Raw genomic sequence first — 27595 nt, 5'->3', positions numbered from 1 at the left:
CAGGGCTGTCAGGACTGAAGCAGCTCTGTTGGCTCTCAGGAGCAGAGCTAGAAGCACATCCACACTGCGAGTATTCAGAGCTGAATCTGGACGGAGCACCATAGGCACATGTTGATCTAGCCACCTGTAGATATTTAAATGTTGCCAGGCCTCAAACCTATTTTACAGCAGAGGAATGATTGTTAGGGAAGATGTGCAGCCCTGGTCTTCAATGCTTTCCAAGGGATCTGCAATTATGTGCACCCCTGAGAATCAGTCCTGGGATGTGGCAGCAGTTGCTTCCTCCTTCCCTTTGGCTCCATCCCCAGATTGGGTTGCAAACACCTGAGATGGTTCCTAATATGGAGATGTGAGTCTATTTAACACAGCAAATCCAGATAAACTGCTATACAAGCTTAGATCCCAAGAGAGGCTAAATCATTACTGTAATGACCAAACCGCATTGTCTCAAGAGGTCATGTGATAAACTGTGAGTTTTCAACATGGCAGCTCTACTTTTGCCTTTACTTTTGTGGAACAACAGCAGTATTACTCAGAGCAAAACAAAGATCTATTTATTACAATTCAGAAACTTAGATACAGTAAGGGGAATTAGTGTTGAGTATGCATATTACCATTATAAAATAAATATATTGCAGAACTATTGTAACAAGCTCTATAAGCAAACTAGTACCAGAAATCTGAGATGCTCAGAATTAAAATTCCAAAAATCTCACTATATTCAGATCTGCAAAGGCTCAGTAAGATGCACAACCTTAACCCTGTATCCTGACAACTGTACTCATACAATTGATACAGTACAGTCACATTTTAAAGACTGTAACCAAAATGAGGTTTTTATTTCCTCCCTCATGGTCTTACTTTAAAGTCTGTCAAAATATGATTGGCACACCTCCCTCAAATCCCAGTATTTCCTGCAGAACCTGCCCTGCTACATGCCAGTGCACATCACTGAGTTATGTATACCTGTACAATTAATGTACCTGCCAATTAGATGACTTGTTTGTGGTATAACTCTTCAGACCAAGGCAACAGAACAGAGCAGAACTTTTCAGAGTTAATAATACATGTTTCCAAATTTTAACATACAGCCAGTTTATTGAATATGAAACATTTTCAGAATTTAATCTCAAAATATACTTGGAATAGGATATATCCAGCGTCTGTTTATCTGAATGTGCTGACAGAAATACAAGCCTCTCCCATGGAGATGCGTCAGCAATGATACACAGACGGGAAACTAAATTAAAATGGGCAGTCAATTAGGTACTAAACAAGTGAAAAAACACCTTGTCAGAATAATTCTCTCCCTAGGTTAAAAACAGTCTATGCTTTATGTAATTCTAAAAAAGCCTGAATATGGCTGCCAGACACCAGCAGTATTCCAAGAAAGTCAAGCACATGGTACCTGGATATAAAAATGTAAAATTTTGACTCATGACTGAAAGCAAAAGAGGGGAGCAGATTGAGTTGCACACTAACTACACATGGTACAGCTTTCACTATTTTTCTTTGTAGAATATGTATTTTTAAGATGGTGCTCTTCAGGTTTATTTTAGTACTTTACTTGCATAAAAATTCTGCACATCTCCAAGTCATTGATGAGCTGAAAGTCATTGCTGATGGTAGCACATAAAATGGGGGAAAAGCATAATGTGCCACTATTTGATAGCAACCCACAATCCCCATTTCTGCTAAGAATTAACAAATGCCGGGTTTACTTCAAAGATCAATGTGTGATATTCAGGTATTTCAGCAAACCCATGAAACAAAAAACATCACACGAATAGAACAATTCTCAAAAGCCAAAAATGCTCCTTGCTTTACAGTGAACACATCTATGTTGCCAGAGAAATTTCACCTGTTTCCTCTGATGCAACTGAACCGAAACTTGCTTGAGGAAAGCAGTGATACTCAAGTAACCAACCAGCTTAACCAGCAATAGCTGGTTAAAATGGCTCAAAGCCACACGTCAGATACTACAACTAAGAACTAAGACATCTATTGAAAAGAAATTCTGTATTTGGTTTCAGCTTCCTCTGGAAGCTTGTATGTGACCATGAAAACTAGAAACTAACCTTAAAACCCCTCCTCAAAGTACTTTTTCCTTTGACTACTTTAAAAAATAACACCACCAAAACAAAAAAAACCCCAACCAAACAAACAACTTACTTGGAGCTCGACATAACCTTTAGTTAGTGCTTATATTTGTCTTTAGTAAGCAGCAGCAAAAGCAGCAAACTGCCTTCCAACACTATACAATTGCCGCATCAACCCACGGTAACCGGGATACAGGGCTCCTGCAGAGACCACGTTTTATCCCAGATAATGAATCAGCAAAATTCAAATAAATAATAATGGAAAAAAAAAAAAGTAAAATTGCACATCGGTTATCCTTCTGACACCGCAGAATTTCGCGGCCACAGCACTGCCATATCCTCTCAGCAGTGACTGAAGGGGGTATGAGGGAAGCCACCCGCCACCGCCGCAGGCTGCAGCCCGACAATAGCCCTGAGGCAGGACCGAGAGCCTGAGACCGCCAGCAGTCCTGCACGCAGGGAAGCATGGCCCACAGCTGCCCTCGCACCTCCGGGAAGCATCTCCCACACCACCCGCGGGGCACTCCCCACCATCGCCGCAGTACGTGGCTGCCTCAGCCCCGGACTCGGCTCGACTCCGCTCCGCTCCCTGCCCGTCCCCGCCCCGCTATCACCCGCCCCTCCCCGTTGCCGCCCCTGGGGCCCGGCGGCCCAGCCCGGGGTTCCGGCGCGTGGAGCACGCCGCTTTTCTGATTGGCTGTCTTCCGCCGCGGGCCCCTCCAGCTCCGGGGCGAAGGCCGGCCCACAGTGCGGTCCTATTGGTCGATTTAGCCCTGGCGCTCTCTCGCCGAAGGCCGCGAGAGGGTGCACCTCCCCGCGGATTGGTGGGGCGCTACGGCGCGTGCGCCGCCCATGGCCTCGCCCGTCCTTCTGGGCCTCCCCCCCTCGCCGTCATCACCCCCTCCTCATCGCAGCCGCCGGCACCGGGTGCGCTCTGTTCTTGCACGGTTTCCCCTCACCCCGTTATGGCGGCCGCTGCGGAGGAGCCGTTCCCCTTCCACGGTCTCCTGCCTAAGAAGGAGACTGGTGCCGCCGCCTTTCTTGCCCGCTTCCCCGACTTCGACGGACGGGGGGTGCTGCTGGCGGTGCTGGACACCGGCGTGGACCCGGGAGCGCCGGGCATGCAGGTAACGGGCGGGTAGCGAGGAGCCGCCTCGCGCGGCGGCCCTGAGTCACGGAGGCGGGCGGCCCTCAAGGGGCGGTGGGAGCACCCGGGCCCTGCCGGGCTGCGCTGCCTGGGGGCCCGGGACGAGTGTGGCGCCGGGGCACTCGTCCAGGCGCGGCCACAGCCCCCGAGTGGCTGTCGGTAGCGGGGCAGGCCTCTGAAGGGTTGTCTGGGGACTTGCAGTTTGGGTGTTTGTTTGCTTGCTCACAGTTCCCGCTAAGCACACACTTTGCGTGAGCGTGGGCTCTTGCTACGGGAGGGCGGGGAATCCTGCCGGTGGTGCTCCGCGCGGGTCACTTCGGGTGTTTGTGCAAGGATCCTCCTTTTAAGCCCTTCACAGAGGTTTTAGGTACTTAAATCTCTTTCATTGTCTTCTTGCACGTAGCGCTCGTTGTGAAAGAATAGTCTGTGGATTTTGTTAAGCTTTACCAAACTTCAACAGGAGGTAGCTTGAGGCTACGAACAGCGGCTTAGATCTTTTACATGAAAAGTGTATTCCTGGCAAAATTTGCATGCCTGTCTTTCTCAGTGTGTTTTCCGTGCTTTGTATTGCAACAACAATCTGTGCCAGATTTGGTTCTGCCAGCTTTTTCTGATCGTAGCTCAGATCGCAGCGTGATTGCCGTAATTATTTCAATCTCAGTTTTGTAAATTTCTTTATATGTGATTTTAATTTTTGCACTCCTAAGCATTTATTTTAATTGTAGCGTGTAAGTTTGTGGCCTTTTGTTTCACTACTCCTTCCTGCTTCTTGTTGGAATATTTTCTCTGAGATGTGTCAAAGGAAGCCCTGAGAAGTGATTCAGAGAGAGTTGCAGGGAACTTGCTTGGGTATGGAATCCTTTATTTTTTTTTTTAACTAAGCAGGGCCTATGTTGGTGGCGGTTTTTTTGCTCTTTCTTTGGCACAAGCATAGATTTCAGTCCTCAGGGACCTAACCCTGGCAGATTTTTACTTCAGTGTTCTGAAATGACTCCTTATGGGTTTCAGCTAAGTGAAAGGGTGAGTGAAGAGGACAGGTAGGGTGAAAGGAGGGACCGGGCAGCTGTAACTTCAGTTGATTTAAGCTGCTATAAAGCTGGTGATTTTGGCAAAATGTTGAGGGTGAGTGGAACAGAAATTGGGAAGCTCAAGAAAGCTCGCTAAGAAACAAAGGTAATACTGTGGGCACACCAGAAAGTAGTGAAAGACAATTAGGAAAATGTGAATATAAATGGGGTGTGCCTAGTTCTGAAGTTTCACATATGAAAGCAAAAAAAAACCCTAAGTCTCTGAAGGTTATAAGTGAGAAGTGATCAACTAAAAAAAAAAAAAAAGTGGCCATGAGTTTATGGACAGTAGAGGGAAGCTTTGTTCTGAGATAGGCAACCCAAGGCTCATGAGGGATACTTATGAACCCTCATGATCTCGGTGTTAATGATAGCAATTTCATTCAGCCTGCTTTATGTGGAGGATAATGTTACAGGTGGTGAAGTAAAAAATCTGTGGAGAACTTTGTGAGTGTGTGTATGTTATTAATTTTGTGATGGGTGAGAGTGAGTTTGCAAGGATGTTGGAGAAACATTTGAAGAAGCTGTGTGGTCTTTCCATGCTGCTATAGAAAGAGCAGTTACTGGGCTTAACAAATGTTCTTGCATACGATTTATTTCGCTGTTGGTTGGCTGGCTTTGCCACACAGAACATTTTATTATCTAACTTCTACATACTTTTGTGTTCTTTCTGAATCTTTTGTAGCCAGTGCCCTCTGGGGGAACACTTTTAATCTCATCTTCCCTTGCTTTACGCTCCACCTGTTGATGCCAACTGTGAAGTTCAGTTTGCTTTTTTCATGCTGTTTTTTCCCCTTCTTCGCCTCTTTGGTAGAATCTATTTCCTGTTATTATCTGTTGTGTCATGGCTTGTAATTCCTCATTAAGGCACAGCAAATGGTAAAATTTTAGGTGGGCAGATAAGGTACATTTAATGGACGTGTTGTGGTTGTGTATGTATAGTCTTTGTTCAGCCCCACCCTGCCCTTTACCTATTGCTGTTGTCACTACTTATGTTTCACAATAGATAGGTCAGTTCATCTGCTTCTTGCAATTTTAATTATTTTGTGAAGTGCCTGTTGGAGTTGTTGTTGTTATTATTATCTATCTCATGTGTTTATGGGATGATGCTTTACCAGTAGCAGCTTGAGTTGGCTTGACTTGTTTTTCAGCACTGAGTTAATTTTCAAATAACTTTCTCTTTTATTTGCGATGATGATCAGCTGTCCCGTGACCCAAGTGCTGAAGAACTTGTTCATCTCCTGTTGCTGCAATAGCTGTCATTTGGAATCAGTAATATTGTATCCTCTGGCAAAAACATGCTCAAATGCATCTGGCTTTGCCTTTTAATTTGGGATTGTCACAGATACTGGTGCTCCTCCGCTTCTGATCAGCTGCCAGGATTACGCAGATAGATTTGGTGGTTTGGTGGTTTTTTTAGTGTTTTTACTAAAATTTACTAATTTATTTGCTTTACGATGTCAGAGCTAACATGAGAGTGTGTTTTTCAAACTTCAAACTAAAAAGCATAAACAAGTCATAAACTTGTAGACTTTTCAAATGGCTGTAGGGAAACCATGATATTAAAGGTAGCATTGGGGGTTCTAAATACACTCTAAATATTTTTAATTGGGTTTGGTTTTTTTTTAGCGCAAAAGGTAAAACATACCTTGTTTGTAATATTCATTATTTCCAGGTTTTTTTCTGGTCACATGAGGAAGTTGATCAAGTTCACTTTTTTTTTATTTTATTTTTTCCTCAGAATTACAATCCTTGGAAGAATCCTTGGGGAAAAAAAACCAACCAACCAACCAAAAAAAAAAAAAAAAACAAAAACAACACACAACCCCCCAAAAAAAAAAAACAACAGTTGAATTGAGTTTCACTGTAGCATTACTACTGGTGGGCAGTATGTCAAACCAGTCCATGATAGCAGAAGCAGCCACACTGGTTACTTACACTAAGTGACAGTGAACCTGTGTGGTTCACTGCCATTAGAAATCAAGTCTTCAACCTTTGCACCTGAAAACCGGACCTTTGAGTCTGACTGCAAGACAGTTCTAACTGTACAAACTCACGTGCACCTTTGGACCTGCTGTTCAGCTAGGAGGTGAAGTGCTGTGTATTGTAGGAATTGTTCATTGTCTTGCTGGCTACGCAACTTTAAAAACTACCCAAGTTCATTGTGGTCTAAATCTGTGTTCTGGCCACCTGTTGCAGTATAACTTGTCTCCTTCCAACAAGTCACCTTGGATTACATTTTCATTCTTGTTTTCTTGTGTTTTGGTCACTGAACAATTCACTTTCTTCAGAGGCATATTGAAAAATGTTCAGTTCTGAATCTCAGGGTTGTCTTTGCATTTGCTTTATTTTTGGAGCAGCTCTTGACTTTCTGTGAGTAGAGACTGGCATTTGAAGACATTAATTACACACACTAGAAAACCGTATGGTTTGAGTGCTTATGCACCATGTTTCCCAAGTAAAATTTCACTACTGTGCAGCTGTTGTTCAGTGGATGTTTTAACAGGTTAGCATGCTTTAACGATTTTCAAATCTCAACATGAATTTCTGTAAACAGAGTAACAGTGCTGGTTTCTGTAATAGAAATTTTTCCTTAGCAAATCTCTTCAAAAGCAGTATTTGTTACTTTCTGTGAAATTAAATTATGTCCTTTTTATGGTTGTTACAAGTTTAGGATTTTGGGGCTTGGTCCTTTTTTCTCTGGCCTGTTGAAGCCTGGTTTTATATGGGAGAGTGGTTGCCTGTTACTTTTCTATATGTTGTTTAGTTGAGTTTTGGGGTTTTTTGGGGTGTTGTTTGTGGATGAGTGGCTTTCTGTTTTGTTTGGGGTTTGTTGGGTGTCTGTTGTGGAGGGTTTTTTCTTTGCTTGTTGTGCTTTTGTTTGTTTGTTAAGGTTTTCCCCTTAACCATAAGAATTTGAGACCTTGGAAATACTTACTCTTATTTGTTGAAGTGTGATAAAAGCTTGAGCCTTGTTGTCTTTTTGACAGCAGTGGAGTGATTTTTATGAAACAGCTTGGTCATGTCGTTAACTTCAGCAGCTGAATTCACAATTCCAGAGCATGATTTGAGCAAAACTACATGCAGTGTGTGTTATGTCTAGCATCAAAATTATTAATAGGGAATAAAGGCAACAATACCAAATATTTAAATGGTAGAGAAGAGCAAATATTGCTGCTTTTCTGAACAAGAAGCTTTTTTCACTTTCAGTGTAGTTGTATAGAAGGTGTTGAGAAGATTGATTTTTTTTCTTTTTTTTTAATATCTTTAATGTAGAAGCATAAAAAAATAGGTGCATATGACCAATTCATAGTATCATAGAGTGTTTGGGTCAGAAGGGACCTTTAAAGGTCATATAGTCCAGCCCCCCCGCAACGATCAGTGAAATCTTCAACTAGATCAGGTTGCTCAGAGCCCTGTCCAGCCTGACCTTGAATGTTTCCAGGGATGTGGCACCTACACCTCTCTGGGCAACCTCTTCCAGTGCCTCACCACCCTCACAGTGGAGAATTTCTTCCTCATAGCTAATGTAAATCTACCCTTTTTCAGTTTAAAGCCATTACTCCATGTTCCATCCCTGCATGCCCTAAAGGAAGTCCCTTTCCGGATTTCATGTTGGCCCCCTTATAGGCACTGGAAGCTGCTCTAAGGTCTCCCCAGGGCCTTCTCTCCAGGCTGAAGAAGCCCAAATCTCTCTGCCTGTCTTCATAGGAGCGGTGCTTCAGCCATCTGAATTCATATTGCCCTTCAGGAAAATACTGCTGTATATGGAGTATAGTTTATTTCCCGGATGAACTCGTACAATACCTACTAGATGAAGCATGTTATTACAAGAAGATAACATTGAATATTTTTGTAAATGTAAAATAACATAAAAAAATCTTAGTCTTGATAATTGTGTGGGAGGTTACTCTAGGTGAAGGGAACTTTGGATAGGTTAGCGGTTTCGGTTTTCATGTTTAGTTGCCTACAACTACTGTAAAGTCCATCAGGGCTAGTTTTCGTTTAATTTGAAGAGGCTTGAAAGTTATGGTCGTTAGCACTCTTTCTAGCTAGTCAGCTCCCTTTCTCTTCACCGTGGTAAAAATACTTCTTATACAGTATTAGGGTATATAGCAATAGTTCCTAAGACTTCAGATTGGTTAAAACGAGTAGAATCCTTGACAAAGGAAAAATAAGATGATGATAATTTGTGTTCCTTTTAGATTTAAGCTCAGTTAAGAGACTCAAGCTTGTGAGTGCCTCTAATTAAGCACCTTTCATTTTGTTAGAGTTGTGTGTTCATTACAGTAAAATTATCCAGAATGGTGGGACGGAAGCAACACAGCAGTTTATTTGAACACATATAGTAGTTTTTGCAAATTTCAGCTTGGTTTTAAATTGGGGCTCCTGTGCTTTATGGGTACAATGTTTTTACTTGTTTGTCTTCTAAATCCTTTTTAGAAATTACTTAGTGAATTTGTATAAACTAGAAAGATGGGCACATTGCTTTTAGTTCATTGAAAATTTAAGTAATTTCAAGTTGGTTTTATGTCTTTCCATTTAATGTTGGGTGCTTAAGAAAGTTGGTTGATATTTTTATTAACAGTCATGAAAAAATTCCTGGATTTTGTGCTGAAGGGTAATCAACTATGTTTTCATTTTTCTGTATTCATATTTTCAGATTACAACTGATGGGAAACCCAAGATAATTGATATAATTGATACAACAGGCAGTGGTGATGTAACTACGTGTACCATTGCGGAACCTAAAGATGGAGAAATTGTCGGTCTGTCTGGAAGAACTTTAAAGGTGAGTATTGACTGCTGCAGAGACACTAGTGAGCATCTTTTACTTTTTTGTTTAACTACTAATTTAGTACTTATTTTACTTTCTGCAGAACTTAGTTTCTTTTAACCAGATGTCACTGTTTAACGCCAGCTGGCAACTAAGCCCCACACAGTAGTGCACTCACACTCCCCCTAGCAGGATGAGGGGAAGAGACTTGGAGGGGTAAGAATGAGAAAACTTGCATGTTGGGGTAAAGACAGTTTAGCAGGTTAAGCAAAATCTGCGTGTGCAAGGAGAGGAAAGGAGGGAATTTATCCACTGCTTTCTGTTGGCAGGCAGGTGTTCAAGTTGTGGGGAGATAGTTCTAGAGACTGAAAAACCTGTGAGGACTTGGTTGTAGGCTCACCGCATTCTCACTATAAATAGAACAGAAACCCTGTAGGGTTTTGAAAAAGATATGATGAGATCTAGCAGGGGTCTGAGCTTAGAACTGCTGATGCTACTGGCATAATTTGATTGATGAGGTGACATGAGGGCATTGGCTCTTTGGATCTTCCCATGACACCTGCCTTCTGAATTTTGCACAGAATACTTTTGTAAGGGTGAATCTGTTGCACTTTTTTTTTCTTTTTTTCCCAACTAGGAGTAGTGGATCTGATGTACTGAGAGTCTAAGCTGTAGTGAGATATGAAAGCAGATATTCAGATGTTTGTCATGACTTCAAACCATAACACCTCTTCATGCTATGGTGCTGCTTTTCATTTATAGTGCTGTTATTTTCCCAGACCTCTACCCAGTAAGGTCGCTGCTGGGGCTTTGTGTTTTCAAAGTAGATCATCAGGGCAGTGGTTACTTAGTTGTTCAATGGCAGTGTCACATGAATTAATACTGATTCCTTTCGAACTGGACTGAAATTGCCATGTCATGTTGTTGAAACTTGGTACATGAGTTACTATCATGGAGGCAGGGAATTAAATTAGTGATACTTGCAAGTCTCTCCTCTAAGCTCTCTTACAGTGTTGATTTTTCATATTATTTTTTTTTAATGCCATTGGTTAACAGATTTCTGAATATACTTTTCTGCAGATTCCAGCAACCTGGGTAAATCCTTCAGGCAAATATCACATTGGCATAAAAAATGGCTATGATATTTATCCTAAAGCTCTTAAGGAGAGGATTCAGGTAAGAAATTGCATTTTGCGTCTAGTGTAGTGTATAGTCATTTTTCACTGTTCTGACTCCTAATTTTTTCTAGGAAACTATGGTATGTGATTTACTAACACATGTAGGCTGCTAATCAACCCTTGAAAGCTATTCTGTCGCTTATTGTTGCTTAGTTTTGACATGATCCATTTCTTCTGTGATTTATTTTTTTTTTTTTTTTTTAGAGCAGTCCAGTCAGTGGTCCTCTTCACAGTGGCAAAACTGACAGCAGTTTCTTTTGGCTGTGTGGTGGTTGATGTTCATTTATTGTATTGTATTGAACTTTTGTAGCTATTGTGTCTCAAAGCGGAATTTTTGTATTACTTTTGTAGTATACATACTTGGACGTAGGTATTTGTTCATACATTGAGGAACCTGGTTTTATTCTACAGAAAGAACGCAAGGAAAAGCTGTGGGATCCCATTCACAGACTGGCTCTAGCAGAGGCCTGTAGAAAACAAGAAGAATTTGATGCAGCTCATAGCTCTTCCTCCCAGGTTTGGATAAGTAAATTTATAAACTTGTTTGCAGCAATTTGTTACTGTTTGAGAGGGTTAAAATACTTTGTTAGATGAGTGAAGGAAATATACTCGTGGTTCTTTTGGCAGATCACTTGCTAGTTTATCTTCTGATTAATTTAAAAAAGTCTATATATGGATAGTTGTTTCATTGCTCAGCGCTGTTAACTTTCTAAACTTGTCAAGTACAAAAAGGGTGTTACTTCAAATACTTTGTAGCAGGTTTTTTTAGTAAGTTTTATTTTTTATTTAGTATGCTGGGGTTTTTTAAGGCTGTCATCCTTGGTGTGTTCAAAGTTGGAATCTTCTAAACATATCCTTTATTTTGTAAGCTAGGTACTGTTTCAGTGAAGTACCAGGAATACCTCAGGTCACTTCTGTAACTTTTAATAACGCATAAATAAATAAATAAATAAATAGATAAGGGATTTAAACTTTACAATTACAGAAACTGGAAATAGTTATGCAAAATGGGCCAAAAATAAACAGTGCACTGTTGGAAGACAATTAAACTTCTAGATGTTTGTGTCTCCTAGGGTAGTCTTGCATTCTTGGTGAAGTGACATAACAAATGTATAAAATCAGAAAGAAATGTAAGATTGCCTATCTTGTAACAACTTTAGAAATAGTCTTAACTGTATTCTTGTTGCCTTACTAGGTAAATAAGCTGATAAAGGAAGAACTTCAAAATCAAGTGGAACTGTTGAATTCTTTTGAGAAAAAATACAGTGATCCTGGCCCAGTATATGACTGTCTGGTATGGAATGATGGTGAGACCTGGAGGTAAATGCCTAAACTTGTATAAGTTGTCATCATCTACACATAAAAAAACAGCTTTCATTGAAGGCTGTGTTAACCTTCAAATCTACCCTCTTTATCGAGTTCTTAAATATTATTTGTTTTAAGATAATCCTACTGTATCATTTGAGTTTCATGACAAAGTTCCAATCCCAAATGAAGATGGGGTAAAATGAAGTCTTATTAAAGACAGCATGATGTAAAGGGTAAGCTTGTGGGATTTTCCTCTGAGGCAAAATAAAATTGCTTTGAGTATCCATTGGTGAGAGGGGGGAAAAACAACAAAGCCACCAACAGCCAAACCCCAAAACAGCAGCAACAATAAAAAAAAAAAACCTAAAACACAGAAGTCTTTACATAAACTTCAGTATGTAACATGGCAATTTTCTTGACTTACAATGTGCATCATAGAAAACAGTGGGTAAGGCTTCAAATGTTTATGTACCAGCACTGAACAGCTAGTATTAGTAAAATTTCTTCCTTGAAGAAATTCCTTAAATTTCATATGCTTGCTTTTCTAAGAAGGATTTGTTTTAATTTAGTAGCATTTGAAAGTGAGTTTATTCGGAGATCTTTGCAGATTCTGAATCTTAAGTGCGAACAACCCAATTTAAAAATACTGACTTAAAGAATTAAGATACTGTAAACACAGAACCAGACTTCTTGAAGTCTTTGTGGTAGTACACTTTGCTGGGGGGGCAAGATAACCGAAAGCTTACAGCAGCTGGAAAATAACCATTTTGTTTGGTCAACAGAGCCTGCATAGATACAAGCGAGAGTGGTGATTTGACAAGCTGTACAGTGCTGAGAACCTACAAAGAGGCTCAGGAGTATGGATCTTTTGGAACATCTGAAATGTTGAATTATTCTGTGAATATATATGATGATGGAAACCTTCTTTCCATTGTGACAAGTGGAGGTAAATGAAAAATGTTGCTGCTGAGCAGCATCAGTTTTTGGGTCTTGATTTTGATACTTGGGATGGCTCAAGGCAGCTATCTTAATACAGCATTCATTACTGTGGCAGTCAAGATCAATATTCAGGTTTTCTGAACTGTAGCTGTAATGACAGCTCATTACCAAACTTGCTTGCATTTGTGTCTGAAATACTTAACTATATGTTCAAATGCCTACATAAATACACTGTGTAAAGTTTAAGTGCTCTGTAAGGTGTTCTTGTATCTTAATGCCTAAAACAGAGAACCTTCTTTTAAAGTACCTTTTTTTTTGTTTTGCTTCTTAAATATAGGTGATGACTGATTTTTAGTTGCTGTGCTTTGTACTTGTATAATTTAAGAATCTTAAATAAGACATACCTGTGAACAAAAGGCGTATTGATCTTTATTTTGGTTTATCCAAACTTTTTTGTGATGGCAGGTGTCACGATAGCTGAGGCTCTAACCACTCTGAATATGTGTGTTCTTTATATAACCTTGTTATGTTTTGGAATCATCCTAAGTGGTTATGGTGATGTGGATATATTTGGTTTGAAAAATGCTCTTAATTTATCATTAAACAATCCTGTGTCAGTAAAACTACAGAAGCGGTTCTGATTTCTAAATTGATGATATTTTTTTGAGAGATTCCTTTTTATCTCAACAAAAACTTTGTGCAGTTTTTGGTTTGTGGTTTTGTGGGTTTGGTTTTTTTTTGTTTGTTTCTTTTTGTTTGGGTTTGTTTTTTGTTTGTTGGGTTTTTGGTTTGGGTTGTTGGGCTTTTTTACTTGTTTGGGTGTTTTTGTCTTTTTGTTAGGGCATTTGTTTGTTTTGTTTAGTTTTGTTTTTACTTAATCCCCACTATTTGAGTCATCTCGGGTATAATTTTCATAACTTAGAGTAGGAAGTGTTGAGCCTTTGAAGTAACTTCCATTAGTAGGAGTAAGTTAATACATCTTTTTTTCTCTGCCTCTTGCCTCCTTTCTCCCTTCAGAAAGCTGTTTTATTTTCCAGATTGCTGCTGTTCACTGGATTGTTTTGGGTTTTTTTTTCCTGAGAATAACAGGACATTTGTTTAGTGATTTAAACCCTGGGCTCATTTTACAGAATTGTAGAACCGTTTAGGTTGGAAAAGACCTGTAAGATTGAGTCTAACTGTTAACATTACTGTGTCCCTAAGCACCATCTCTACAGCGTATTTTAAATACATCCAGGGATGGTGAGTCAGCTACTTCCCTGTGCAGCCTGTTCCAATGCCTGACAAATGTTTTAGGGAACAAATTTTTTTTCCTAAGGCTGCCCTGGCTTAACTTGAGGCCAGTACATCTTGTCCTGTTTGTTACTTGTGAGAAGAGACTGACCCCCACTTCACTACAGCCTCCTTTCAGGTATAGAGGGTGATAAGGTCCCCCCTGAGCCTTCTGTTCTCTAGACTAAACAACCCCATTTCCCTCAGCCATTCTTCATAACATTCATTCTTGTTTCCCAGACTCTACACCAGCTTTGTTGCCCTTTTCTGACCTGCTCTAGCACCTTAATGTTTTTCTTGCAGTGAAAGGACTGAACAGAGGATTTGAGGTGCAGCCTCAGCACGGGCATGATCTCTTCCCCAGTCCTGCTGGCCACACTATTTCTGATACAGGCCAGGATGGACTTCTTGGCCACTTGGGTATGCTGCCAGCTCATATTCCGCAGCTGTTGACCAGCACTCGCGTCCTTTTCCATTGGGCAGCTTTCCAGCCACTCTTCCCCAAGCCTGTAGCCTTGCATGGGAATGTTGTGACCCAAGTACAGGACCTGACACTTGCTTTGTTGAACTTCATACAGCTGGCCTCAGCCCAGTGATCCAGCCTGTTCAAACCCTCTGTAGAGCCTTTCTACCCTCAAGCAGATCAACGCTCCTGCCCAACTTCATCTTATCCGCAAAATTATTGAGGGTGCACTGGATGCCCTCATCCAGATCGTTGATAAAGGTATTAAACTGAACTGGCTCTAATCTTGAGCCCTGGGGATCACCACTTGTGACTGTCTGGTAACTGGATTTCTATACTTAAAGATCAGTAAATGAAAATTAATTAGTGTATTAAATTTGTGTAAATGAAGTTCACTACAGATACAGTGTTACGACTTTTTGTTTCCTCAGGAGCACATGGAACACATGTGGCTAGTATTGCAGCTGGGTACTTTCCAGAAGAGCCAGAACGAAATGGTGTGGCTCCTGGAGCTCAGATTCTTGCAATCAAGATTGGTGATACAAGACTAAGTACAATGGAAACTGGCACTGGTCTAATAAGAGCTGTGGGTATTTCACTGACTAAATGATTAATTTCAGCAGTGTGACTTAGTGTTCCACAATATTCTACAATTTTGTTCTCTACTTGCTCATAGGGAGTGCTTTTATAGTTCTAGAATATTTCCAACAAAAAGAAGTAAGCAAGCAAATGCCAACAACCCTCCCCATCAAAGAAAATCCAGAACAAACAAAAATAAGCCAACCAAAAAAACCTGTAAAGCATACCAGAATGTATTTTAAAACATATCTTAATACTAGGTTTAGTATAAAACAAGTCTTCTGTTGTACAGAGCATTTAGAGATTTTTACAGACTAACGGAGTTGCAGTGTGACTGGCTAGCTTGACATGTGGCTGAAGTTACTTGTATGCATGTTTCTAGTTCCTTATTCTGTGTTGTGAGCATGTTTTTTTTATAGTTACCTAGATAACTATAGAATACTTAAATCTAGCATAGAGACTAGTATCTGCTAATATGGGTGATTTGTTTTTTGATGGGGTTTTTTGTTTGGTTGGTTGGTTCTTTGGTTTTTGGTTTTTCTTTTTACTCACTTTCTGAAAAGTGAGGAAAGATATAATTCCTTTTTAATGAAAAAAGTCCCAAGACCTTTTCCATATAATGGATTGATGTGGGATAAAAATCACACAAGAAAAGGAACAGAAAATAGAAAACTATACTAGTGGCCCATAGTGTATCTTGCTATAGCAACACAAAGATGTACTATAATGTTTTTACAACTTTTGGGAATTTAACCAAACTGCACAAGAAAAGAGAATTTTATGTTATTGAGTACAGATATTTGAGACAAATACTAATGAAGTCTGCAGTTTTCTCTTAGGGTACTGTTAATTTATAGCTTGGAACATGACAAAAGTAAGGCTGTTAAGGGACTGGGATTTTTATTCTGTTTATTCACCTGGGAAATAGCACTTAAATAACTGATTGAAGTAAATTATTTTCTAGAATCAAAAGAAATTTATCCCATTTTCTTAGATCTATAGCGAATCAGTTTAAGAAGATGTTCTTTGCCATTCCTTACTTGACTTATTCTATGATTAGGATGTATTTTGGCTTTTATTTTTACTTTATCAGATGATAGAAGCAATAAAATACAAATGTGATCTTGTCAACTATAGCTATGGAGAGGCAACACATTGGCCAAATTCTGGGTGAGTACCACTGCGGTTAATATAAGGTATTCTAATACAAATTACATACATTTGTTGAACTTTGTGTAAATGAACTGTCAGGCTCAGACAATCATATACATTAAACTGTTGCAGTTTATATTTTTAACTGCCTATAGTATAAAATATGTTTTAGTATAATAAAGATTTTTTGTAGTTGGAACACCACATAATTGGGGGAGGGGGAGTGAAGACCTAATTTTGCTACAAAACTTACTTTTTTTTTAAACTAGAAAATATTTTTTGTGGTCAGCTTTTGTACTGGAAATGGCTCTGCCAGGTGTGGGGAGCAGGCTGCATAATATTTCTTGTTCTGTGACTGGTCACAGAGATTCTACAGGAAATGGGAGTTTTGCCCTGTGGGAAGAAAATAATATTTTTGATTAATTTTTTTTTTTTTTATACATCAGGAGAATTTGTGAAGTTATTAATGAAGCAGTGTGGAAACACAACGTAATCTATGTTTCAAGTGCAGGAAATAATGGCCCTTGCCTTTCTACAGTAGGATGTCCCGGTGGAACTACATCTAGTGTAATAGGTAAATCATTTTCTATGGGGCTGGGGGGGAAGTGTTGGCAGGATTCAGCTTCTGTCTTAATTGTAATCATCTGACAACACCACTCAGACCCTTACCTGCTGGTAAATCTGACTTGTAAAAATACAGGCAAGTTGGATTCTAATTAATGTTCTGGAAGGCCTTGTAGTGCAATTTTCTAAATTTACGCTCCCTCAGTACTCTTCTCACCACGCTTCAGTTAGTCAGCAGAGTAACCACAATTTTAGATCTTTTGTCTTCATCAGATACTCTATTTGTAGTGAAACAAAGCATTTAACTTGGATGTAAAATGATCCCATGTGATGACCTAGACAGGTCCTTCTAGAGGAAGAATTCTCTCATCTGTAGTGCAACTTCTGTGCAGGTCTATTACTACCATAAGAATTTGTTTTTCTGAATGTCTAGGTATATGGGTTTTGATATTTCAGTGAAAGATTGAGATATAAAACTTAACAAAATATATAGCATTTATTTTTATAGTGTTTATTTTTATATAAATCTTATGCTGCATTACTAAGTCACGTAAGCTGATTGTTAAATCTCAGAATTCTCATGCAAGAAGACTAGCATGTAGATTTGAAAGTTGGAGAGTCGGTATTTCAGGACAGCTAGTAGAACACTGATTACTTTCTGAAGTTAATCTAGAATTGATTCACTAATGAAACAGGTGCTGGAACTGGAACTTACAAGCTCTTTTCAGGTTTGCATTGTCTTTGCTCTTACAGCATATCTACTTTGTCAGTTCAGTGTACTTGTATCACCCCAGGAACTAATTGATCATTCACTCTGCAGCTCTTTTTCTACCATCTGGAGTGAACCAGACAGGTTGGGGATTTTTTGTTTGTCTTTTGAGGGTAAAGCAAAATCTAGTTGACAGGTTGTCTTAGTTCACACAGGCAGCATGGATGCAGATCTTTACAAGTTTGTTTGTTAGCTTGGTATGGTAATTTTCTACTATCCTCGTAGTGCTTGTGCCATAGAGAAAATGGAGTGTACACTGTAGGTACGTGGCACAGGTGCAATGACATCGTGTTTTAAAAATACAACTTTAGCAGACTTTGACAGTCATTTACATGTTCTGGGCACTTTGAACTGATACATAGGAAAGTAAGTGATGAGTGTCTCATTGCTGTATTTGAGCTCTGTGGATGTGGCCATCTGCTCTAGGTGGCGTAGCTATGAGCCATGTGAACATGACCCAACTCACCCAGATTGCTTTGAGCTATGTTTGGTGTACTTTGTAACAATGTAAACACCGCCAAAAGTGTGTGGGAGAGAGTGGAGACATGTAGAATGAATTTGTTGTGAAAGAAATTTAGAAGGTAAATGCATTCTGTACCAGTTGAATAAAAATGAAACTTTGGAGTTTACATAATATTTCAATATTATAGAGCATTTTTAGTCCATAGCATGCTGCTTTATACTTGCTTTGTAAAAATATCTGGGTGTAATGATACAGAAAATGCATGTTTCCATTATTACGTGTCAAGCAAAAAATTCTTATAATGAATTTAAACCACAGAAATATTTTTTTCTATTAATAAAAATTCATTGCACATTTAAAATACTTGAATGTTTTTTGCAGGTGTTGGTGCCTACGTTTCACCTGACATGATGGTTGCTGAATACTCTTTAAGAGAAAAACTGCCAGCAAATCAATATACTTGGTCATCCAGAGGGCCTAGGTATGTTGTACTGAAAGAACAAATTCATTGCTTTGGAGTTCAGATTATGTAATTCAAAATCCAAAAAGTGGTCATTAATACCAGCATAAGGGTATTTCTTTCCTGTGGGAAGGGCATAGGTAGTCTGCTGTTCTTGGAAGGCCTTTGTACTTCGGGCTCCAGAGCTCCTGGGGAAGGGGGAAGACCACTGCACTGCCTCAGCACAGGAGAAAGTATGTCAGGAAAGTGTATTTGAGTGCAGGCATACTCAAAGATCATAAAGTTGCTTGGAAATCTGATCTTTTTCTGAATTTTTTTTTCAGATGATTTTTTACATAGCATTTATTTCATTAAGTTAGTGTGGTGAAGTTAACTGTTTGCTTAGTGTTGGAGATTAAAAGAAATACTGTTACTGCAGTGGTGTTATTTCTGGCTTCAGTGACATTGCTGTGATGGCACAGCTTAAGGATTTTGCTTGAGTCTAGTAAAAGTGTGAGCAGGCAGAAGAAAATGCTTTTATGCTTCACATTAGAACACATTTTCTTGAAGACCTGTGAAAGAAAATTATGGGGCAATGAAAACTTCAGCTTTTATTTCATGTCTCAGAAGCATTTGGTACTAATGTGGTAGCCAAAAAAGGCAAAAAAGTATGGTCTCACATGTAGCAAAATTACAATATGCTATATTTATAGTCAGCCTACAGTAGTAGTGGGTGAAAGAAAAAAATAAAAAAGCATAACTTGAGGTTGGTATTTGGTTCATTTGCTGTTTACATAGCAATCTTCAAAGTTAGCTGTCATGGTGTTTGTATATTTACAGGCAAGTATATTGTTTCAAGAACCTTATTATGTGGAATTGTCATGTTTCATGTGAAAAGACAAATGTGGTCTCTGCCTTCAGCTGAAAAAGGGAGAAAGATTTGTAATTAATATCAGTATACATACATACACACACAAAAACTACGTTTTGTGTGCTTTGTCACCTTGTGTTGTAGAATAGTCAGAATGAGCATATGTCAGCTAAAAGGCCCAAGTCTGGCTAAAGAAGGATTCCCCTTGTGCAGGGTGTAACACACAGAGTTCTTAAACCTTTTCTAGAGCAGACTTGGGCTAAGGGTTGAGTCTGTCTGAGAGTAAGCAGGAAAGGCTTTCAAGCAGATGCACTGTGCACTGCTTGACCAGAAGTGTCGTGATACAGAGCCTGTCATTTATATAGGGCTGTCGTATGTCCAAAGGTCACATTACAGTATCATCCTGAGGGTACTCTGAGTTGAGGCAGATTTTAGATGAATGAAGGTGTTAGTGTGGGACATAAATACCCCAAAATACCTTACCTCTCCAAAGAACTTAATAGCTTAGGCACAGTGCTGTTCTTGTTCAAGTGCTGCAGTTTTTGTCTATCCAGAGCAAAGAAAATTGAGTGTATCTGGCTCAGACTGTTGAAAGCTGGTTTTAACTGTGTCATAGTTACTCACTCTGTTCTTAAATATGTTTGGACAAGAAGGAAAGGTTTCTTAGGCCCAGCTGATCCTGGTCTATATGGCATTCCTTTTTATTTTTGTCTACTTCCCTTTCTGTCCTTGTCTCAGGCCCTGTGTTCAGAATTTGATCTGGTAGTTGAAGTGGCAGCATGCAGAGTTAGAGATCAGCATTTTTTTTTTTTATCTTTTCTTGTCATCTTTTCCCTTTTACTATTTTTCTGTAAAGACAGTAGCTGTTAAATAGGCTACATTAAATACTGATTTATTTATTTAAGTGTTTGATAAATCTGTGTGCATTTTCCAATTCAAATTCCAGAAGTTACTCTGCTGACTAACTGAAGCGTGGTGAGAAGAGTACTGAAGGAGCGTAAATTTAGAAAACTTTCAATGTAAAACAGGCATAGCTGATGATTAATGTGACATTTTTAGATTGCTACTTAGTGGCATGCTTTTTCTTGGGTTTAATGGGTTAATGGATTTAGTGAAGTAATATGCTTCTGGACATTCCCTAAAGCTACAATATTAAGTACACAAAAAACTTTATATAAAGTGTGCAGAAAAGAAGTTTGTTTTTCAACCCTTCTATTTTACCACTAGCACTGATGGAGCCCTGGGAGTAAGCATCAGTGCCCCAGGAGGTGCTATTGCTTCTGTTCCGAACTGGACTCTGCGAGGAACACAACTTATGAATGGTACATCCATGTCTTCTCCCAATGCATGTGGAGGCATTGCATTAGTATTGTCAGGTAATATGTTACAATGTTAAATATAGATGCATAGTCTAAAAGAGATTAGATTCTTCATTTCTCTTATTAAAAAAATAAATAAATAAAAACAAAACCAACGCTGCAACTTTGTAATTTTTTGTTGTATCCAATAATACCCTTATTTTTAATTTCAGGACTCAAAGCTAATGATATTCATTACACTGTTCATTCTGTCAGAAGAGCTTTAGAAAATACTGCAGTGAAGGCTGAAAACATAGAAGTATTTGCACAAGGACATGGTATTATTCAGGTACTTAATAGCAAAAACCCCAACATAATATAAAAAACTGCCACTGGAAACCTGACTCTCAAAAAAAACCAAACCATAAAAACAGCTTTCTAGATGAGCCCACTCAGTTTGCTTCCAAGCTGCTTGATTTTTCAGATCTGATGGAGGGAGAAGGGAATGTAGTGGGAGGGGTGGAGGAATGAGATTGGTCTTTCAGTTTCAGCATGAAGTTGCTATAGAATAAATGTGTTAACTAGACACATTCTTAGACTGATCAAAAAGGTACGTGGGCATAAAAGTGGGATGTGGATTTTTATCGCCTACATGTGGATTTGGATGCCTGAATTCTGTCCCAATGTCTAAAAATGTTCTTATGCTATTGTCAGAGAGAGCTGAACACATTCAGTGCACACAAAAGCTGCAAGTGTAAGTTCTGGGCAGTGAAAATAAAGATACCCACACTGGTTCGCCAAGCAGTACAACTGCAGTTGTTCAATGACTTTTCGCCAGAACTGCACTGAGAACTCTGGGTGTTTGCTGTATCTTGTGGACAAGTAGCTTGGAAATTTTTGATGTGATACTTTGTATGATGATAGTCATTCCCTATCCTGCATAGTGAAAGACAGTCTACCTGTGCATAAGCTTAGGTTCTTAGAGCTGCTGGTCAAAAAGAGGTACTGAGATTTTTCTCTCATGCTTAGAGATGCTAGATATTAAATGCTTAGCCCTAAACTCACATTCTAAAGATGCTACAACCTAGTAGGTAACAGCTGCTAAACACATCTATAGCACCAAGTTTGATACAGAAGGCCACAGAAAAATCAAATGCACCAGTCATATCTTACAGTTTAGTAGTCTGTGATTAAAGCGTGTGTTAAAACATGGTTAAAACTGATCTGAAAAACTGAGGCTGTATATTTGTCTCAAAAGAGACTGCTCTTATCTCCACTGGCGAGGGTAGCTCACTGTGAAGTGGAGGAGAATTTAGGCTTTGGGACACAGTAGAACAGAAAGTGAGATAGGAAGGTGTCTTTTTAAAACAAAAAGGTGGGCTTGTCATCTGAGTTTATTCTGACAGTTCATTTACTGAAATCTGGGGTTGGATTTCCTGACATGATTATCAATATATAAAGATCACATGGGCATCCTATATTGCTCCTCTCTTTTGAACTGCTCAACTTCTTGTATTGTATGGAAGGTTTAAAATGCTTAAGTGTTGTTCCACTACGAGAAAGGCACCTAAATTAGTATAGTAGGTCTGGGCCTTTGAAGTTCTCTTTGTCTGTGAAGTAATCTCTGAAAACTTCGTTACGCATCTTTTGATGGATTTATAGCAAAGGGTATTTGTTTTGCGTTGTGTTTTGTTTTTTAAATATTCTTGCCTTTGACCTCTGTGTGGCTGTTGCAGACTGAAAATGTTGCCTCATTTTCTATACTAAGTATCATAGAAGGCACAATCAATGTCACTCAGGTAGCATGTCAGTTACTTTACTGTTTGTTGCTTCGACTGCTGAAAATGTCATAAATTATGATTAAGTTGAAGTTTGTTAATTTAGAATGTGTTCTTTCTAACAGGTTGATAAAGCCTATGACTACCTCATTCAGAATTCATCATTCACAAGTAACATAGGCTTTACAGTTACTGTTGGCAGCAACCGTGGAATCTACCTCAGAGATCCTGCCCAGATAGCTGCACCTTCTGATCATGGTGTTGGCATAGAACCTGTCTTTCCTGAGAACACGGGTAGGAAAGAGCTTTTGCTTGTGGTGTGGGGAAGAAATTACCCTGCTTTAGTTTATTAAATACAAATTGGAACTCAGAAAATGACCTGTGTGTAGCATGATGTTTAAACAGAAAGCTGTGATAATGAGGAATGATGGCGGTCTGTACTGTAAAAGCAGTAAGCGCAACTCTAAATTTCGTAGTACACCATGGCATGCAGCTAAACAAGTTTCCGTTCTAACCTCAGTTACAGCTGCAGCACCTCCATGTTTTGCTGCTGCATGCTTCTTCTCGCTGAAACGAGGAATCTCTTTGTTCTGAAGAGCTTACTAACAGGGTAGAACTAAATTGTGCAAATGTAAGGTTTGACACGTTTTATCCATAAACCATTTTGCCCTCCTTTATTAAATGCAAATTAAAGCTCACTGAGAGACATTACATTGTATTCAGAAACTGATGCATGTGAGATCTTATTACTGAGATTAATTCCTTTCTTAAAACCAGTGTTGCCAAGAAGGTTGGCATGTGACAAAGGGGCAAGTTTATCTGGGGGAAGAAAGGGTATGAATCAGGACAGGTTACTGACTCAGAGTAACTTAGGTTACATTGCAGTCGGTGTTCTTAATTTTACTCTATGACATGGAGAAATAGAGTAATTGTTCAGCATGTCCTTCTGCTGGAAGCAAACAATCTGAAAACATCAACATTTGTAATGGGTTACTGGCTTGTAGCATAATGTTTCCCTAGTACCTGTCCAGTTGTTACTTCTGTCTGGTGTTTTCAACAAGACTGTTAGGGAAACTGGAGTAAGAGGTTAAGGGAGGCTTATATGCACAGTCTGTCAAAGTTCTCTGAGCTTTTATTGCTTTTCATTTACCAGTGAGGGAATTAGATCTGATAATAGAGTGCTCTTTACTTAACAAAGATGTAATGAAATGTCTTAAAATTAATCTAAGGTTAATTAGGACTAGGAAATGGGGGGGGGAGGGGATCATTGACCTTAAAGTGTCATTAACCTTTAGAGCAGGAGAAAGCTATTTTTTAATCACTGAAACATACAGCTAGGCTTGGATATCTTTCTGGAAGCTGTGCTTTAACCCATAGCTTTTTTGACATGAAAGCTCATTTGCAAAATCAGCTAAATTGACATTTTGCAGAGTCAGACTAGATTATCGTAGTAGTTTTAAACAGACTTCTTGCTTAGGTTGCTCTACAGTGTAATTTGCTAATTAGCATAACCTTTTGAGTCAGTTCAGTTGCTTTTTATTGTATGTCTCTGCATTAGGTGAGACTTTTTGTCTACACGTGAGTTTATACCTGCTTCCAGACAGCATTGCTTACTAGCCTGCCTTTGCCTTTTGTCAGGTTTTACTGTTTTGGGGTGGGGGGAGGTGCACAGTGGGATTTCAAAGTTGGTACATCCTTTATTTTACTGTACACAGCAGCTATCCTATTTTTCTCAAGAGAAATAATAGAGAACAATTCAATGGCAAATACTATATTATAGTGGAAAATGAGCATGCATTTGTGTTATTAAACGGTCTTCTAAATTTTGTGTCTTGACAGAAAACACTGAAAGAATATCTCTTCAGCTTCATTTAGCTTTAACTTCAAATGCATCATGGGTCCAGTGTCCTAGTCATTTAGAGCTTATGAACCAGTGTCGACACATAAATATTCGTGTGGATCCACGTGGCCTGAGAGAAGGACTGCATTATACAGAGGTATTGAAGTATTGGTGTTCTAATCAAGATTATGTGCCCTTTGCTTTTCATGTGGTCTCTATCAACTTTTCATAGAAGTAATTTTCAAGGCAGTAAAAGCTGTGTGCTGTACAAACCAGAATATAATGTCACACTCTATTCGACTATACAGGCTCAATCCAGGGCTCAGCAATAGTTATACTATAGAGTGTTGTGTGTAGCAGATGCCATTGAGACTTTGAGAATCTGATTTTAAAAAATAAAAGCATATAGAAAATGTAAGCCAAATAAATATTCATTTAAGATCTTTTTCCTCTGGGTATATTTTCACCTTTGACTACCTGGCTCAGTCCTATATTATTATTGAAGATAGAGATCAGTGGGTTTCCATGTTTGGGATCTTAAATACCTCTCTCTGTGGTGGCTTAAGGACCGGCCTAGCTTTTGTGGTGTGGCCATGCAGTCTTACATGGACCCAAGATTTTGCTTTACCTAAAAGAGTTGCTTGGGTACAGTGATGCAACATATTTTCTTGTTTCCTTATCTCTACCCCATCCCATTTTGGAAGGTGAGGGAGAGAAATTTGTGGTAATGGTTGCATACAGCAAAAGCATTTCACTGACTTCAAGCATCTACATTCAAATTTAGAAAAATTTAATACAAAAACCATTAAATTTCTCATTTGTGCTCCCAAACATCGTATTTCACTCCTGCAAAAGAAACCCACCAACAAAAGTTATTTTTCAACCCCTTCCATCCCCATCCCAAACCTTATATTAACATTGAAATGTTTCCATTGCTTTGTAGTTGTTCATAATGAAGATATCATCAGCTTGCTTTTTAAAAGTGACTTGTTTAAGATGCTTAAAGTTGCAAGTCTCTTAGGGTGTCACGGAGAACATTTTAGCCAAATGACAATGGCTAAATCAGAGATAGTATTTAAACCTTGGACATGAAAGGCATGGTAAATCAAAGTGTATTTTCTCAAACATAATCCTGGAAGACAAGCATTAAATATTTTTAATGCGACAACAAAATAGCTGAAATAAAATAAGGGTGTTTGGGACAAACTCCAATTTGGAACTAGGTTGAACTTTTGGTATAGGGGCTATCAAATGTGGGTTGAAAGCTTGAAAACTTCTGGGGAAAGACTGAAATGAGTTTAAGTATGAAAACTTATTTATTTTCTTGGTAAGTGATGTGGTTTACTGTTTCTAGGGTGACGGTCAAATGAGGCTCTTTCTTTCTCAGTGATAGCAACAAAGTTTCAAAATACTCTGCAACTAGTTCTGAGTTTAATGTTATCCTCTATAATTTCATTTCAGCCAAAGGTTTTAAGTCATTGTATTTTATTTTGTCAGGTGTGTGGATATGATATAGCAATGCCTAATGCAGGCCCTCTCTTCAGAGTTCCGATAACTGTTGTTATACCAGCAAGGTAAGTAAACCCAGGCTTTATCTGCATTTTTTAAGTTTTATTTAGTTTTCTGTGCCCGCTTGACTTGTCATTTATTTTCCCACCTTCTTTCTCTAGGAGTTCTTGAATTTAGTACTAACATTGATAAGGTAGCAGAGTTCTAAAAAGATTCTCTGGGCAGGCAGACTTAAGCAGCAGTAGCTTTTTTGCAGTTGTGGTCCTGGCAGCCAGGAGGCAGAGCTTAGCCATAGGCTAGCAGCTTCCTGGTCCATCAGAATATGCATGACTTCTGGCCTGTTGACCAAAGTATCAAGATACTTCCATGTGTATGTCGACTGGAAGTTGGTGTTCTGGGTTTGTTATTTTTTTGTTTGCTTGAGGTTTTTGTGTGTTGGTTGGTTGTTGTTGTTGGCTTAATTTTTTTGTTTTTTCATTTCTGACTGGTGGACTAGAGTACATAAAGGCGGGGTCATTTTTTTGGCATATGCACACTGGGATAAACTTCCATGATGACTTTAATGCAGCAAACTTAAAGAGTTAGTATGATGCTTATCACTGTTGTGAACATATGAATTCAGTGATGTCGATAAGGAGAATATTTTATTAAATCTCTTCAGTGGACAGTCTCTCCTGAGAAAAAACCCTCAAATTTTTCTATAATTCACTCATAGTAATACAACTTGTTATATACCTTATCTCACTTAAGTGGAAAGTCACTCAGCCAGGAAAAGCAGATCCACTGAAAACTAGGATCCTTTGATACTTACATTTAAGCACAGAAACTTGAAAGGAGGAAGGGTGGGGGTGTCCACATAATGTGATGGAGCTGATGTTTTAAATCCGTTAGCAACGTTGTGCTGTCAGATTCTGTACCAGTACAGACTAAAATAGTTGGTGCTGAGGGCCAAATCTCCTCATTGTACACATTTTTTAGAGTATTTTTGCATTTTAAAATGCTTTTTAAAAAACATGTTGTTTGGTTACTGTTTGTTTTCTTTTTGATGTACAGAGTAGATGAATCATCAAGCTATGACCTGACATATACAGACGTTCATTTTAAACCTGGTCAAATCCGAAGGCACTTTATTGATGTTCCACAGGGAGCTACGTGGGCTGGTAAGAAAAATAAGCACATTAATTAAATAAAACAATGCATCTGTCAGACTTGACAGAGTTGTCTGGAAACCATTTTGAGTTCTACCTGAATAAGAACTGAAGGATTTGATCTGTGAATATGTAAAATATTTATTTGCTTTTAAGCTTTTAGAGGAGTGATTTTGAGTTGTTTCATGGTTTCTGTGTAGTAGAGTCCTGATTCCCAGTCTTGTAGAAAACAGCAAATACATTTTGAGATGATGGAGGAATACCCTATGTTTATGGAGAAGTATCATTGTCTGAGATTTGCCTAGTTCTTGAGGTTTATGGTTGTAGTGTTGAAAGATATCTTAAATGTGGTTTTCGTAATGGACAAGTAGCTCATAATTCAGCAAGAAGGGAAAAAGGGTTTATTGTCTTCCTGTGTGAGATTACAACATAATAATCTTTTCAAGAATCTTTCATTTAGCTTGAGGTTAATGATAAGACTCTTTATTTAGAACTAAGCAGCAGTCTGTCCTGTACAGATTATATTTCTGTAGTGTCTGATTAATTTTCACTGATTAGTTCAGTCATGGTTCACTTAAACTGGTCTCTGAATTTAGCTAGTTTTCCTTAATCTGAAAGAGTCTTTGCAAATAACTGATATATAAGCATTATTCATATATGGAGCCACTGTGGATACTGTATAACTAGTGTTTTTCTGGTGAATCTCTGCTTTCCTTTTAAGATTTTTGGCTCTTTAAACTCAGGTTTTTTTTCCTTAATCTAGAAGTGACAGTATGCTCATGTTCAGCTGATGTGACCGCCAAGTTTGTGCTTCATGCCGTTCAGCTAGTGAAACAAAAAGCATATAGAAGTCATGAGTTTTACAAATTTTCATCCTTACCAGAAAAAGGATCAGTGACTGAAGCTTTTCCTGTCTTAGTAAGTACCTTAGGGTG

At 38.9% G+C, this 27595-nt stretch overlaps 1 protein-coding gene across 3 annotated transcripts in view; it reads left to right on the top strand.

Annotated features, from left to right (window-relative positions):
• The first annotated feature begins 3002 nt into the window (after positions 1–3002).
• TPP2 (tripeptidyl peptidase 2) overlaps positions 3003–27595 on the top strand; it is a 51709-nt gene continuing 27116 nt past the window's right edge. For all 3 annotated transcript variants that reach the window (XM_061349272.1, XM_061349270.1, XM_061349271.1), the window contains exons 1-17: positions 3003–3226; positions 8977–9105; positions 10171–10266; positions 10680–10784; positions 11464–11588; positions 12359–12522; positions 14682–14836; positions 15923–15999; positions 16428–16555; positions 18159–18258; positions 20315–20463; positions 20619–20734; positions 22289–22457; positions 24003–24160; positions 25501–25577; positions 26566–26672; positions 27424–27578. In XM_061349272.1, the coding sequence (XP_061205256.1) occupies positions 3065–3226; positions 8977–9105; positions 10171–10266; positions 10680–10784; positions 11464–11588; positions 12359–12522; positions 14682–14836; positions 15923–15999; positions 16428–16555; positions 18159–18258; positions 20315–20463; positions 20619–20734; positions 22289–22457; positions 24003–24160; positions 25501–25577; positions 26566–26672; positions 27424–27578 (2172 nt within the window). In that variant the 5' untranslated portion in view covers positions 3003–3064. The remainder of the gene's footprint in view (positions 3227–8976; positions 9106–10170; positions 10267–10679; positions 10785–11463; positions 11589–12358; positions 12523–14681; positions 14837–15922; positions 16000–16427; positions 16556–18158; positions 18259–20314; positions 20464–20618; positions 20735–22288; positions 22458–24002; positions 24161–25500; positions 25578–26565; positions 26673–27423; positions 27579–27595) is intronic.

The sequence above is a fragment of the Neopsephotus bourkii genome, unplaced genomic scaffold (genome assembly GCF_033783945.1).
Source record: "Neopsephotus bourkii isolate Nb327-2 ecotype Australia unplaced genomic scaffold, CSIRO-AGI_Nbou_v1 NB_398, whole genome shotgun sequence".
Taxonomy (NCBI): Eukaryota; Metazoa; Chordata; class Aves; order Psittaciformes; family Psittacidae; genus Neopsephotus; species Neopsephotus bourkii.
The sequence above is the reverse complement of the archived record's forward strand: the minus strand, read 5'-3'. Positions and strand labels throughout refer to the sequence as shown.